Source organism: Aotus nancymaae, unplaced genomic scaffold, assembly GCF_030222135.1.
Source record: "Aotus nancymaae isolate 86718 unplaced genomic scaffold, 86718_ANA_hifiasm-v0.15.2.pri h1tg000065l, whole genome shotgun sequence".
NCBI lineage: Eukaryota > Metazoa > Chordata > Mammalia > Primates > Aotidae > Aotus > Aotus nancymaae.
In genome coordinates this window covers 13,926,295-13,943,144 of record NW_026988480.1, presented here as the reverse complement: position 1 = coordinate 13,943,144, position 16,850 = coordinate 13,926,295, and the positions used below count along the sequence as shown (strand labels likewise).

The following is a 16,850-nucleotide window of genomic DNA, read 5'->3' as shown; positions in this document are numbered from 1 at the left end:
TGGCTGATTTTTGTATGTGTAGTAGAGATGGGGTTTCACCATATTGGTCAGGCTGGTCTTGAACTCCTAACGTCAGGTGATCACCTGCCTCAGCCTCCCAAAGTGCTGGGATCACAGGCGTGAGCCACCATGCCCGGCCTGCTACATTTCTATCAGGGCTTCTCAATAGGGCAGTGTTAGTGGGATTCATAACTCTTGCTACTAAGGCATTGGTATACCTATGGATAATTTAGGGCTAGATTTATAATGCTGAGCAAAACAAATGAATTGCTGTTACTTCCTTCCTACTCTGTCCTTTATCAGTTTGTAACAATTTAAAATTATATTTCACTCTAGGCTTGATTTCTCTTCAAGTCTGATTTGTAAATAGTTTTAAAAATTTTAAGTACATTCAAACTCATTAAATATAAATAGGTTGTCCGGGGACATTATTTATGTCTATTGCTTTTATTTTTTGTTCATTTTATTTTATTTTATTTTATTTTTGGATACAGTTTCACTCTGTCACCCAGGCTGGAGTGCAGTGGCACATTCTCAGCTCACTGCAGCCTCTACCTCCTGAGTTCAAGTGATTGTCCTGCCTCAGCCTCCTGAGTAGCTGGGATTGGGTGTGCGCTACTACACCTGGCTAACTTTTGTACTTTTAGTAGGCAAGGGGTTTCACCATATTGGCCAGGCTGGTCTCAAACTCCTGGCCTTAAGTGATCTGCCTGCCTCGGCCACCCAAAATGCTGGGATTACAGGCGTGAACCATCATGGCTGTCCAATTGCTTTTAGGTAGTTATACAATTCATAAGTTATGAATCTTACTATCTAAAGGAAAATTATTTTTTCCCTAGTCTTTCGTATTTCTGGTATAGATTTCTCTTCTGACTTTAAGAATAGCAAAAAAACCCCTCTCTATTTAGGCCTTGGTGGCCATGATTGCTAATATAATGAGTCTAGTTTATAGAAACATTTCCAAAGTATTATACAAGGCAATCTGCTGGATACATGAGAGCTTCAATAAGTATGACTCCTTTGTCAACTAGGCTAACCAAAAACAGGTTGTGTGAAAACCAAAACTCTGCTTAGGAAATCTATATGGAACTTAGTATTATTGTGGCAATATGATTTGATAACTCTTGATCATGTATTATCCATTATTTTAGACAACTTTCTATGTTAATTAGTTGACAGTCACAATATTATTATTATGGGCATGTGTTATCGTCAGCAAAGCAATGCACGAGTTTCATTTTCCTATAACATTTTGTTATAAAAAATTAAAACATTCAGAAAAGTTGAAAGAATAATGAACTCTCATTTATCCTATGCCTAGATGAAACAATATTAGCATTTTGCTATCTAGCATGCAGTTTCTTTTCCTTAGAGATTGTAGGAGTGTTTTTTTTTTTTTTTTTTTTTTTTGAGACACTGTCACTCTGTTGCCCAGGCTGGAGTGCAGTAGCGTGAAGTTGGCTCACTGCAGCCTCCACCTTCTGGGCTCAAGCAATCCTCTTGTTTCAACCTCTTGTGTAGCTGGGACTATAGGCATGTGCCACCAAGCTTGGCTAACTTTTAAATTTTTTGTAGACACAGGCCTTGCTATGTTGCCCAGACTTGTCTCAAACTCCAGACCTCAAGTTATCTGCCATCCTCAGCCTCCCAAAGTGTTGGGATTACAGGCGTGAGCCACTGTGCCCCGCCAATTATCGTGATTTCTTTTTTTGAGGTGGAGTCTTGCTTCGTTGCCCAGGCTGGGGTGCAGTGCAATCTTGGCTCACTGCAACTTCCACCTCCCAGGTTCAAGCAATTCTGCCTCAGCCTCCTGAGTAGCTGGGATTACAGGCATATGCCACAATGCCTGGCTAATTTTTTTTTGTATCTTAGTAGAGACGGGTTTTACCATGTTGGCCAGACTGGTCTGGAACTCCAGACCTCAAGTGGTTCACCTACCTCAGCTTCCCAAAGTGCTAAGATTACAGGTGAGAGCCACCACCCCTGACTTACTTTCCTGAGACAGGAAACCAGAATAACTTCCAAAAAAAGAAAAAAAAAACAAAGCCAGCAAGAGGTTCCTTACAGCAATAAGAAAACACAGAAACTGCAAAACCTTTTAACTGACAAGGGTGTGGGGTTGAAATACCTGTGATGGAACAATAGATGATGTGAGGAGCAATCTTGTCTGTATCTTCATGTCCCAGGCCCATTGCAGACAGTTTACCAGGGAGATAGTTTTCCACAAACACATCACAAACAGCTGCAAGCTGAAGGAAGAGGTGAACATGAGTCAGACTTCCACTGAACAAATCCCCACATGATGGAATTTTAACTTCTACACAATTGATTCTCCCTTTGTAATAGCCCAGAAAAATCGAAGGACAGATGAAGTAAATTAGATAAACATAGAAGCTCTGGTCAACTACTTAAAGTATTACTGTCAGTAAAATAATGGTTATTAAACTTTCTGTAAGTACATGGTATTCAATGGATTCTGCCTCCTTTAAATGTAATAATTATCCAGACTAGACTACATGGTCTGTCCAAATAGATTCTCAAAAAATTAGGTAGAAAAATTAGAATGTAAGTACATTAAATATATAAAAGAACACCTTTTAAAATCTTTACAGGGTTTTTTTTTTTTTTTGCTACTCTTAAGGCCAGAAGAGAAATCTATACCAGAAATACGAAAGACTAGGGAAAAAATAATTTTCCTTTAAATAGTAAGATATATAACTTATGAATTGTATAACTACCTAAAAGCAATTGGACGGCCATGGTGGTTCATGCCTGTAATCCCAGCATTTTGGGTGGCCGAGGCAGGCAGATCGCTTAAGGCCAGGAGTTTGAGACCAGCCTGGCCAATATGGTGAAACCCCTTGCCTACTAAAAGTACAAAAGTTAGCCAGGTGTGGTAGCGCACACCCAATCCCAGCTACTCAGGAGGCTGAGGCAGGACAATCACTTGAACTCAGGAGGTAGAGACTGCAGTGAGCTGAGAATGTGCCACTGCACTCCAGCCTGGGTGACAGAGTGAAACTGTATCCAAAAATAAAATAAAATAAAATAAAATGAACAAAAAATAAAAGCAATAGACATAAATAATGTCCCCAGACAACCTATTTATATTTAATGAGTTTGAATGTACTTAAAATTTTTAAAACTATTTACAAATCAGACTTGAAGAGAAATCAAGCCTAGAGTGAAATATAATTTTAAATTGTTACAAACTGATAAAGGACAGAGTAGGAAGGAAGTAACAGCAATTCATTTGTTTTGCTCAGCATTATAAATCTAGCCCTAAATTATCCATAGGTATACCAATGCCTTAGTAGCAAGAGTTATGAATCCCACTAACACTGCCCTATTGAGAAGCCCTGATAGAAATGTAGCAGGCCGGGCATGGTGGCTCACGCCTGTGATCCCAGCACTTTGGGAGGCTGAGGCAGGTGGATCACGAGGCCGGGAATTCAAAACCAGCCTGGCCAAGATGGTGAAACCCGTCTCTACTAAAAACAGAAAAAATCAGCCGGGTGTGGTGTCATGAGCCTGTAATCCCAGCTACTAGGGAGGCTGAGGCAGAGAATTGTTTAAACCTGCGAGGCAGAGGTTGCAGTGAGCCAACCCCTGGCTAATTTTTTTGTAGTTTTAGTAGAGACAGGGTTTCACCATATTGGCCATCCTGTCTTTGAACTCTTGACCTCGAGTGATCCGCCCGCCTTGGCCTCCTAAAGTGCTGGGATTACAGGCATAAGCCACCATGCCCCGCTTTTTTTAAAAATATTTTTTTTTCTTCTTTGAGATAGGGTCTCACTCTGTCACCCAGGCTGGAGTGCAGTGGCGCCATCTCGGCTCACTGCCACCTCTGCCTCCTGGGTTTAAGTGATTTTTGTGCCTCAGCCTCCCGAGTAGCTGGGATTACAGGCGTGTACCATCACACCTGGCTTATTTTTTTTTGTATTTTTAGTAAAGACAGGGTTTCACAATGTTAGCCAGGCTGGTCTTCAACTCCTGACCTCAAATAATCTGCCTGCCTCGGCCTCCCAGTGTGCTGGGACTACAGGTGTGAGCTACTGTGCCTGGTCCTTTAAAAGCTTGTCTTTTTTTAGATGGAGTTTTGCTCTTGTCGCCTAGGCTGGAGTGCAATGGCACGATCTCGGCTCACTACAACCTCTGCCTTCCGGGTTCAAGTGATTCTCCTGCCTCAGTCTCCCAAGTAGCTGGGATTACAGGTGCCTGCCACCACAAGAGGCTAATTTTTGTATTTGTAGTAGAAACGGGGTTTCACCACGTTGGCCAGGGTGGTCTCGATCTCCTGACCTCAGGTGATCCACCTGCCTCGGCCTCCCAAAGTGCTGGAGTTCAAGCGTGAGCCACTGTGCCTGGCCTTAAAAACATTTTTAAAAGTGTGTAGTCACAATTGAAATTTTGGGAAAAAAATTAAAATTAAGGTTTACAATGCTGCATTGTTCTCTAATTCCTATAACAGTAGTCTGGGCATCACAATCTGGATTTTGTTTCTGACAGTTCCTGGTTTCCTGGGCTATAGTTTAGTAGCCTGAAGTAAAACAAACAAACAAACAAATAACAACAACAACAAAACTCCATTGGTTCATTAATACATTTAAAACTCTTTGGGAAGAATGCATCTGAAAGGTGTGAAAACCTTTCAGATGTGAAAGGTGTGAAAATCGGAATCCTGTTTACATGTGTTAAGTGCATGTTATAATGAGGAATATTACATAGTAATAGGGATGCAGAGTAGTAAAGACATTGTATTTAGGTCTTTTTTTAAGACAAGATCTAACAATCTCCCAGCCTGAAGTGCATTGGTGCCATCACGGCTCACTGCAGCCTCAACTTACCAGCTCAAGTGATCTTTCCACCTGAGCCTCCCAAGTAGCTGGGACCATAGGTATGCACCACCATGTCTGATTAATTTTTGTAGAGATGGAATTTTGCCATGTTGCCCAGGCTGGTCTTCAACTCCTGATCTTGTACTCCTGGGCTCAAGCAATCCACGTGCCTTGGCATCCCAAAGTGCTGAGATTAGAGGAGTGAGCAACCATACCTGGCCTATTTAGTTTTTTTGTAAAGGTTTTAAAAGATGTTTTTTATATATTTAATGTACTTACATTCTAATTTTTCTACCTAATGTTTTGAGAATCTATTTGGACAGACCATGTAGTCTAGTCTGGATAATTATTACATTTAAAGGAGGCAGAATCCATTGAATGCCATGTACTTACAGAAAGTTTAATAACCATTATTTTACTGACAGTAATACTTTAAGTAGTTGACCAGAGCTTCTATGTTTATCTAATTTACTTCATCTGTCCTTCGATTTTTCTGGGCTATTACAAAGGGAGAATCAATTGTGTAGAAGTTAAAATTCCATCATGTGGGATTTGTTCAGTGGAAGTCTGACTCATGTTCACCTCTTCCTTCAGCTTGCAGCTGTTTGTGATGTGTTTGTGGAAAACTATCTCCCTGGTAAACTGTCTGCAATGGGCCTGGGATATGAAGATATAGACAAGATTGCTCCTCACATCATCTATTGTTCCATCACAGGTATTTCAACCCCACACCCTTGTCAGTTAAAAGGTTTTGCAGTTTCTGTGTTTTCTTATTGCTGTAAGGAACCTCTTGCTGTCTTTGTTTTTTTTTTTTTTGAAGTTATTCTGGTTTCCTTTCTCGCAGGGTGTTTAGGCTGCTGAACATTAAGGAACATTAACCTAAATGAACATTTTCATAAATTTATTGACTATTCGTATTACTTCTTTGAATTTTCTGCCTATAGTTTTGCTAATTTTTATGTTGATGTTTTACAAATGTTTACAAAGTGCTGTTATTAACTTTTGCAAAGGTGAATTTACAGTTCAAAAAACTTTTTTTTTTTTTGAGACAGAGTCTCACTCCATTGTCCAGGCTGGAGTGCAGTGGCGCGATCTTGGCTCACTGTAACCTCCGCCTCCTAAGTTCAAAGAATTCTTCTGCCTCAGCCTCCTGAGTAGCTGGGATAACAGGTGCCCACCACCACGCCTGGCTAATTTTTGTATTTTTAGTGGAGACAGGTTTTCACCATGTTGGCCAGGCTGGTCTCTAAATCCTGACCTCAGGTGATCCACCCACCTCGGCCTTCCAAACTGCTGGGATTACAGGTGTGAGCCATCTCTCCCGGCCTACAGTTGAAATGTTAATTGGCTTTCCACTTCTCAACGAAATAAGAGAGGACACAAACAGATGGAGAAACATTCCATGCTCATGGTTAGAAAGAATCAATATCGTGAAAATGGCCATACTGCCCAAAGTAATTTACAGATTCAACGCTATCCCCATCAAGCTACCAATGACCTTTTTCACAGAACTGGAAAAAAATACCTTAAACTTCATATGGAACCAAAAGACAGCCCGCATAGCCAAGTCAATTCTAAGCAAAAAGAACAAAGCTGGAGGCATCACACTACCTGACTTCAAACTATACGACAAGGCTACAGTAATCAAAACAGCATGGTACTGGTACCAAAACAGAGATATAGACCAATGGAACAGAACAGTGGCCTCGGAGGCAATGCCACACATCTACAACCATCTGATCTTTGACAAACCTGACAAAAACAAGCAATGGGGAAAGGATTCCATGTTTAATAAATGGTGTTAGGAAAACTGGCTAGCCATGTGCAGAAAGCAGAAACTGGTCACCTTCCTGACACCTTACACTAAAATTAACTTCAGATGGATTAAAGACTTAAACATAAGACCTAACACCATAAAAACCCTAGAAGAAAACCTAGGCAAAACCATTCAGGACATAGGCATAGGCAATGACTTCATGACTAAAACACCAAAAGCATTGGCAACAAAAGCCAAAATGGACAAATGCTATCTAATTAAACTCAGAGCTTTGGCATAGCAAAAGAAACAATCATTAGAATGAACCTGCAACCAACAGAATGGGAAAAAATTTTTGCCATCTACCCATCTGACAAAGGACTTATATCCAGAATCCACAAAGAACTAAAACAGATTTACAAGAAAAAAACAAACAAACCCATTCAAAAGTGGGCGAAGGATATGAACAGACACTTTTCAAAAGAAGACATATACGAAGCCAACAAACATGAAAAAATGCTCATCATCACTGGTCATTAGAGAAATGCAAATCAAAACTACCTTGAGATACCATCTCACGCCAGTTAGAATGGCAATCATTAAAAAATCTGGAGACAACAGATGCTGGAGAGGATGTGGAGAAATAGGAACACTTTTACACTGTCGGTGGGAGTGTAAATTAGTTCCACCATTGTGGAAGACAGTGTGGCGATTCCTCAAGGACCTAGAAATAGAAATTCCATTTGACCCAGCAATCCCATTACTGGGTATATATCTAAATGATTATAAATCGTTCTATTATAAGGACACATGCACACGAATGTTTATTGCAGCACTGTTTACAATAGCAAAGACTTGGAACCAACCCAAATGCCCATCGATGATAGACTGGACAGGGAAAATGTGGCACATATACACTATGGAATACTGTGCAGCCATAAAAAAACGATGAGTTCATGTCCTTTGTAGGGACACGGATGAACCAGGAAACCATCATTTTCAGCAAACTGACACAAGAACTGAAAATCAAACACTGCATGTTCTCACTCATAGGCGAGTGTTGGACAATGAGAACACATAGACACAGGGAGGGGGGCATCACACACTGGGGTCTGTAGGGGTGAAGTAGGGGAGGTAAAGTGGGGGGTGGGGAGTTGGGGAGGGATAACATGGGGAGAAATGCCAGATATAGGTGATGGGAAGGAAGGCAGCAAACCACATTGCCATGTATGTACCTATGCAACAATCTTGCATGTTCTTCACATGTACCCCAAAACCTAAAATGCAATAAAATATATACAAAAAACAAGATAATAACACAGGAGCTCAAGGTATCTCTTCAATATATTCAGAGGCACTAAGCCAAGGGATGGAAAAGAGTGGCATAAAATCTTCAATTGCCAGCGAACCACTTGCATGTATGTGTATGTTTAGGCTATAGGGAAAAAGTCATAGTATTACTTAGTTTTATATATAAATACTTAACTCTTAATTAGGGATGCAATATAGAAAAGTGACTCATAACATGTTACGTTAATAGTTTACATCAGAAAAATTCATAATATTTTAAGTTTTTACTCATTTATCCACCAAATATTTACTGCAAACCCATGATCTTTCAGGCAATAGTCTCATGGTCTGGAATACAGGAGTGACAAAAACCCATCTGTGTTCTCTAGAACATTTATGCTCTAGGTTAGAGTGATAGCTAGTAAACAAATAAGCACTTTTGTTTTGTTTTCCGTAATGGAGTCTGATAGTGGGCAAGAGAGTGGGATGAGGATAAGCTATTTTATACTGGTAGGTGAAGGAATGCTCTACCCATATGGTGACATTTGAGTGGAGACCTGCATGAGGTAAGGGAGTGAACCACATAGCTACTGACAAAGAGGGTTTTAGGCAAGACAACACCAAGTGCACTAACCACCCACACCTGGCTAATTCTTTAGTTTCTTGTAGAGACGGGGTTTTGCCATGTTGGCTAGGCTGGTCTCGAACTCCTGGCCTCATGTGATTGGCCTGCCTCGGCTTCTAAAAGTGTTGGGATTACAGGTGTGAGCCACCATGCCTGGCCAGAAGTGTTTATTTTCATAGGCAATTTAAACTTAAAAACATAGATAGTTTAAGCAGAAAGGCATACAGCATATGTAGGTTGGAATTACTTTTGTTTTTTAAAAGACGGAGTCTTGCTCTGTTGCTCAGTCTAGAGTGCAGTGGCATGATCTCAGCTCACTGCAACCTCTGCCTCCTGGGTTCAAGCAATTCTCCTGACTCAGCCTCCCGAGTAGCTGGGATTACAGGCACATGCTACCACGCCCGGCTAACTTTAGTATTTTTAGTAGAGATGGGGTTTCACCATGTTGTTCAGGCTGCTCTAGAACTCCTGACCTTGTGGTCTGCCCGCCTTGGCCTCCCAAAGTGCTGGGATTACAGGCATGAGCCACCCGCACCCAGCCCTGCAATTACTTGCATTTCTTAAACTCACTATATTCTCTTTCACTTCAGAGCCTTTGCCTATGATGTTCCCATTGCTTGGAATACTGTTCTGTCACCACACCTGGTTATGGTGTTTTTATCCTTTAGATCTCAGCCTGTATGTTGTTACTTCTGCGCATTTGATTCCTGAAGATTCAGTTGGGTATTCTCCATCTCATTATTTATTTTACTTTTATTTTTATTTTTTGAGGTAGACTCTCACTCTGTAGCCCAGGCTGGAGTGCAGTGGCATAATCTCGGCTCACTGGAACCTCCGCCTCCTTTGTTCAAGCGATTCTTGTGCCTCAGCCTCCCAAGTAGCTGGGATTACACACGTGCACCACCTCGCCCAACTAATTTTTGTATTTTCAGTAGAGATGGGGTTTCACGATGTTGGCCAGGCTGGTCTCTAACTCTTGACCTCAAGTGATATAGCTGCCTTGGCCTCCCAAAGTGCTGGGATTACAGGCGTGAGCCACTGCGCTCAACCTCTATCTTGTTTTTTTTTCCGCTTCCTTTTTATTTTCCAATTTCCCCCAGGCTCATGAAGGCTGTTATTCTATTCCCAGTTCTACCTGTAATGCAGAGCACATGATAGGGGCTCAACTGCAGGTTGTTTTTTTTTGTTGTTTTTTTTTTTGAGACAGAATGTCATTCTGTCACTCAGGCTTGAGTGCAGTGGTGCAATCTCAGCTCACTGCAACCTCCGCCCCCCAGGTTCAAGCGATTCTTCTGCCTTAGTCTCCCGAGTAGCTAGTCTCCCGAGTAGTAGGTGCCCGCCACAATTCCCAGCTAATTTTTGTATTTTTAGTAGAGATGAGGTTTCTCCATGTTGGCCAGGCTGGTCAACAGCAGTTTTTGAATCAATGAATGAGTAATCAGAACTTGACTAAAGGGTTTGAAAGTTGCAATTTTTTCTGCATTCTTTTTTTCAGAGATAGGGATAAGCAGTAAATAGTATGCTTACATTTCCAAAGAAACTTTCAGAGCATAGCCGCAGGTTAGTACATAGTTCACCTTATCTGTGATTTCTTTTGCAGCTTATCCATGGTGCTATATAAGATCATTGCTTTAAGATACCAAAAGGGCCTGTACCATGAAGCAAATATTCAATTATTGTCATAGGTCACTGTACCTTGTCTTTTCCCAAGCTAGGAAAAGGAACTAATGCATTTAAAGAGATTTTAAAAAGGAACTAAGCAAAAGTTTTACTCCTATTGTTCAGTAAGTTTATCTTAAAATAGATATCTAATTTTTTTTTTTACCATAAAAAGCTTCAAAATATTGTTTTTTTCCTTTGAGACAAAGTCTCATTTTGTCACCCAGGCTGGAGTACAGTGGCATGATCACAGCTCACTGCAGCTTCTAACTTGTGGACTCAAGCAGTCATCTTGCCTCTGCCTTCCGAGTAGCTGGGACTAGAGGTGTGCACCCCCATGTCTAGCTAATTTTTTAATTAAAAACTTTTTTTTTTTTTGTAGAGATGGGATCTTGCCGCATTGCTTAGTCTGGTCTAGAACTCCTGGGCTCAAGTGATCCTCCTGCCTCAGCCTCTCAAAGTTCTGGCATTACAATTGTGAGCCACCATGCCTGACCTATATATGTTGTGTTAAGAAATATTCATAAAAAATAACTAAAATACTGTTACCATCTTTCTTTTAAACTGTAAACCATAAACCAAGTTCCTCTCAAAGTTAGTTCAGCCTATGCCCAGGAATGAACAAGGACAGCTTGGAGGTTAGAAGCAAGATGCAAGATAGATTTGGTTGGGTCAGATCTCTTTCACCATGTCAGTTACAATTTTGCAATGGCAGTTTTAGTGTCTTCATATAAAGTAAGCTGCAGGCTGGGTGCGGTGGCTCACACCTGTAATCCCAACACTTTGTGATGCTGAAGCAGGTGGATTACCTGAGGTCAGGAGTTTGAGACCAGCCTTACAAGTATGATGAAACTCCATCTCTATTAAAAATACAAAAATTAGCCTGACATGGTGGCATGTGCCTAGTAGTCCCAGATACTCAGGAGGTTGAGACAGGAGAATTGCTTCAGCCTGGGAGGTGGAGGTTGTAGTGGGCTGAGATCGCATCACTGCCCTCCAGTCTGGGCAACAGAGTGAGACTCTGTCTTGAAAGAAAAATTAAAGATATAAATTAAGCTGCAATGTTAGGGTGGTTGTCATTTTAGATGGGAAGAAGAGCCATAGTGATTTTTTTTTTTTTATTTGAGGCAGGGTCTCACTCTGTTCCTCAGGTGGCAGTGCAGTGGTGCAATCTCGGCTCACTGCAATCCCCACCTCCTGGGTTCAGGTGATTCTCTTGCCTCAGCTACCCCAGTAGCTGGGATTACAGGCATGCATCACCATGGCCAGGTAATTTTTGTATTGTTAGTTGAGACAGGGTTTACACCATGTTGGCCAGGCTGGTCTTGAACTCCTGACCTCAAGTGGTCCACCCACCTTGGCCTCCCAAAGTGTTGGGATTACAGGTGTGAGCCACTGTGCCTGGCCCTGATGATTAACTTCTGTACTGAATGTCAGATTCTGTACATGGTAGATGATTCTTGGCCACTAGATCTCACTTTTTACAATGTGTTATTTTATAGATCCATAATCATATTTTCATTTTTCTGTCTAAACAACAATATTTATATGTGTGGCTGAGAGAGGGAGAGTTTTTTTCCATTAGACTCTTGTAATCTAATGGAAATATTGAGGTTTAAAATGTTAATATAGGTAAATTATCTTCTTAATTATATTACCATAAAAATGCTGCATAACCAAAAAATGCAAAATGTTATATGACATAAGCATTTATTTCTGTTTCCCACGTCTGTGGTTGGCTGGGATTCAGTTGATACAGACTGGTTAGGTTTGGCTCCAAGTTGTGGGTTGGGGGCCTGGTATGCTCTGAGTGTCTGTTATCCTCCTTGGACCAGTGGCCACCAAATGCATTTCCCCTCATAGGGAAAGGTGGAGTGCAAGAGAACAAGCCCATTCCCACCAATGTGTTTAAAACTTCTGCTCCTATTGTGTCTGCTAACAAATGGAATATTTGTCAAAGCAAGTCACATGGCCAAGTCCAATACCAATGGGTGGTAAAATATATTTTATTTTAGAGGGAGGAACTACAAAGTCTCATGGCACAGGGCGTGGGTTTTGAGCAGGATGAAAATTGAGAATAATAATACAATTCGTCTGGGTGCGGTGGCTCAGGCCTGTAATCCCAGCACTTTGGGAGGCCGAAATGGGCAAATCACCTGAGGTTGGGAGTTGGAGACCAGCCTGACCAACATGGAGAAATGCCACCTCTACTTAAAATACAAAATTAGCTGGGTGTGGTAGCACATGCCTGTAATCCCAGCTACTCGGGAGGCTGAGGCAGGAGAATTGCTTCAACCAAGGAGGCGGAGGTTGTGGTGAGCTGAGATCTCGCCATTGTATTCCAGCCTGGGCAACGAGCAAAATTCCATCTCAAAAAAAGAAAAAATGCATTTTATCACATCATCAAGTCAAATAAAATGCTAGTCCACTTGGGAAACCCCACACTTCCCAATGATTCACATTTAAAACTAACTAGTTAGGGTCAAAAGCTCTTTTGGACCTTGACTTAATGATTGGAGAGTCTCTAAGTTTTCTTATAGTTCTCCAATTCTATATTGACATTTTAGTTTGGCAAATGGCATTGGAGATAGATTATATAATTCAGCAGTTCTCAGATAAGGAAGAATGGGTCTCTTATGTGCTTTTCAGTGGTAGAATGGAAGAATAAGAGGGTGATAGGCAGAGGCATGTGTAGTCTGAAAACTTACTTCTCATTATTCTATAATCTCCTCATTCTCACCTCCTGACAATTATTAGAATAACATCTATATACTCTGTTCTCCTTTATTTCCTGATAATGAAACAGATCCAGACCTAAGGTCACACAGCTATTTGATAGCAGATGGGTTTAAAACTCAGACTTCTTGACTCAGTAGTAAGTGCCTCTGCGCTTTCCATACTTAGACATATCAATAAGTAATGATACAGATTTTGTAACTAGGAGACACTGATCAGTGTTACTTGAGAATAATATATTTATGCCATTTTCTTTCACTTACTGTTAATCTTATTTGCAATGGTGGATGTCATGAACAAATTTATTAGTCTGGGAGTCTAGATTTCAACAGATTCTTCTGAAAGCCGAAGTCATTCATGAGTCGTGAGTTTGTGTGCATACAAAGCAAGGTTCATCTCTTCTTTTAGAAGTTTGATTTTCTTGGCCAGGCATGGTGGCTCACGCCTGTAATCCCAACACTTTGGGAGGCTGAGGCAGGTGGAACATCTGAGGTCAGGAGTTTGAGACCAGTCCGGCCAACATGATAAAACCCCATCTCTACTATAAATACAAAAATTAGCTGGGTGTGGTGGCAGGTGCCTATAATCTCAGTTACTTGGGAGGCTAAGACAGGAGAATCGCATGAACCTGGGAGGCGGAGGCTGCAGTGAGCCGAAATCATGCTATTGCATTCCAGCCTGGGTGACAGAGCGAGACTCCATTTCAAAAAAAAAGATACATTTTTAAAGATTAATAAAGGCGCTTACAGTGTTTCAGAGTCAATAGCAGAGAATGGTGAGCCCAAATGGCTGAGGCAAATTATTTAGCTGGTCAGAGATATTCTGTAAACAAGTTAAAACATACAATAAATATGACATGTATTAGCAAACTGTACTATTATGAAAGAATGAAACAGTACTGTGGTGGAGATTTTCTTGGTAATCATTGTTTTTTAAAAATGTTTTTAATAAGACTGATTACATCAGTCTAAAGTTGCACATGTTATGATTGGGATCCTAGACTTTCCTGATGTTTCCCAGTGGTATTGCTGTCTTGTCAGTGCTGTCCAAGCCCAGAGAGTTTGTTCTCACTCACATGTTGGCCTTATTGCTGATGAGAGTAATCTTAGAATGGCTGGGAGATTACTTTAATGCATTCTGTCAGTTGTGTGGTTGAAATTGCCTCAGTCTATGAAATTTGGTCTGCAGGACAAAAATGCTAGTGATCACAAGGGAGGAAGGACCTGATTATTTTTATTAGCACGGTCCTCTTATCATTTCAGAGGGAGCTGAGTATGCACATTAGGGGGCAGTGTTTAAACAGCTATTATTCACTAGGAATTCTTTTTGTGAAAAATGTAATGTTTCCTGTGTACTCCTGGGTAGGGAGATTCTCTGAAGGACGTATTTATGTTTGTAAAGTGACCACTCTATATTTCTCCTTACTTTTAGAAGTACAATGGTATTTCCCCTAACAATTTAATTTTAAGTTGTACCTTTTTTCCCTTATATCTTCTGAGCATGTTATTAATTATAACAATTTAGCAGTAGGAATCCTCTCTACTGCATTTTAAAATGTTACTTTTTCTCTTCTTGTTAACTTCGTTACTTTTTTTTTCTGGAAGGATAAACATTTCATTATACTGTTGACTAGACTAAGTTTTTAGTGGGAACACTGTATATGTCATTTAATTATGTTTCCCTTTTTTTTTTTGAAAGAGAGTTTGAAAAGTGCCTTTTTGATTTTTTGTGAATTCCTCAGGGGCATTTCCTTAATCTCCATTAATATAGCATTATACAGAGTTAAAATCATACAAAATATATATGGTAAAAATATGAAGACATACAAGGTAATGAATAGTACAATATCCAAGAGAATTATTAACCCTGGTGAGGGGAAGGGAAGATATGGGACAGGGAAGAGAGACACACAGAATTTCAATTATACTCACAAAATAAGCTGACTGGCTGGTACATGAGTATTTGTCGTCTGTATTTTATGATTTAAGTAAGAATGAAATATTCAGAAATGTCCAATAGCTCCCCTACTTATTGCCTTCCTTTCCTCCCTTCCCTACCCCCAAACAACTATTTCTTGAGCTTCTGTATATTCCTGGCTATGTTGAGTGTTTGGGGCAAACAATGTAGACATTGTCCCTGCATTTTTTTTTTTTTTTCTTTTTTTAAAGAGAAAGAGAGAGAGAGAATAGGAAGGAGGAAAAAGGAAGAGAAAGAGAGAGAGAGAATAGGGAGGAGGGAGAAGGAAAAGAAAGAGGGAGAGAGAATGGGAGTATTGCTTTCTTGCCCAGGATAGAATGCGATTTAGTAATGGGTATTGAAAACCTCTTTTATACTGATAATTATACTTAATGATGTAGTCAGGAAGGAATAAGGGAAGAAGATAACAAACAAACAGCCAACCAATATTTAATTTAAACCTATGAAATGCTATGCGATTACTGAGGAGTGATTTACTTCCAATTATATAGTCACCTTTGGAATAGGTGTGAGGTGGTAATGTATGTTTTGTGTATTTGAAGTGGAGAGTTCTATAAATGTTTATTAAGTTTACTTGTTCCGGGTCTGAGTTCAAGTTCTGAATATCCTTGTTAATTTTCTATCTCGTTGATCTATAGAATCGTTAGCTCTTGTTGCATAGATCCTTTTGCCATTATGTAATGTCATTCCTCGCCTCTTTTGATCTTTGTTGCTTTAAAGTCTACTTTATCAGAGGCGAGAATTGCATCTCCTGCTTTTTGTTTATTAGTTTATTTTTACTCTCTGTTTGGTTGGTAAATCTTCCTCCTTCTCTCTGAGTCTTTGTGTATTGTTGCATGTAAGATGGGCCCGGATGCAGCATACCGATGGGTTTTGGCTTTTTATCCAATTAAAATATATATAAGTTTAATACTGGCGTTTGATGCTAGCTGGCTGTTTTGCCCATTAGTTGATGTAAATTTTTTATTGTGTTAAAGTTCTTTGCTTTTTGATATATTTTTGGAAAGGCTGATATTGGTTGTTCCTTTATATGTATAGTGCTTCTTTCAGAAGCTCTTGTAAAGCAGGCCTGGTGGTGGTGAACTCTCTAAGTACTTGTTTGTTCACAAAAGATTTAATTTTTCCTTCGCTCATAAAGCTTAGTTTGGCTGGATAGGAAATTCTGGGTTGAAAGTTCTTTTCTTTAAGGATGTTAAATATTGGTCCCCACTCTTTTCTGGCTTGTAGGGTTTCTGCTGAGAGATCTGCTGTAAGTCTGATAGGTTTCCCTTTATGGGTAACCTGACCTTTCTCTCTGGCTGCCCTTAGTATTTTCTCCTTCATTTCAACCCTAATAAATCTGGCGATTATGTGCCTTGGGGTTGGTCTTCTTGAAGAATATCTTTGTGGTGTTCTCTGTATTACCTGGAGTTGAGTATTACCCTGCCTTGCCAGGTTGGGAAAATTTTCCTGAATGATATCCTGAAGAGTATTTTCCAACTTGGATTCATTCTCTTCATCACATTCAGGTACACCTATCAAACGTAAATTAGGTCTTTTCACATAGTCCCATATTTCCTGGAGACTTTGCTCATTCCTTTTCATCCTTTTTTCTGCATTCTTGTCTTCTCGTTTCATTTCACTGAGCTGGTTCTCGACTTCTGATATCCTTCCTTCTGCTTGATCAATTCTACTGTTTAAACTTGTGCATGCTTCGCGAAGTTCTCGTGTTGTGTTTTTCAGCTCCATCAATTCACTTATATTCTTCTCTAAATTGTCCATTCTCGTTAACATTTCGTCAAACCTTTTCTCAAGGTTCTTAGTTTCTTTGCATTGGGTTAGAACAAGTTCTTTTAATTCACAGAAGTTTCTTATCACCCACGTTTTGAAACCTGCTTCTGTTATTGGAACACACGTGTAATCTATTAAGCCTTGTTCTGTTACTGATGAGGAATTGCAATCTGCTGTAGAGGGAGAGGCATTCTGATTT

At 40.1% G+C, this 16,850-nt stretch overlaps 1 protein-coding gene across 4 annotated transcripts in view; it reads left to right on the top strand.

Moving 5' to 3' along the window:
* SUGCT (succinyl-CoA:glutarate-CoA transferase) overlaps positions 1-16,850 on the top strand; it is a 691,493-nt gene that overhangs the window by 24,712 nt on the left and 649,931 nt on the right. For all 4 annotated transcript variants that reach the window (XM_012473534.3, XM_064366749.1, XM_064366747.1 and 1 more), the window contains one exon: positions 5,433-5,553. In XM_012473534.3, coding sequence (XP_012328957.2) covers positions 5,433-5,553 — 121 coding nt within the window. The remainder of the gene's footprint in view (positions 1-5,432; positions 5,554-16,850) is intronic.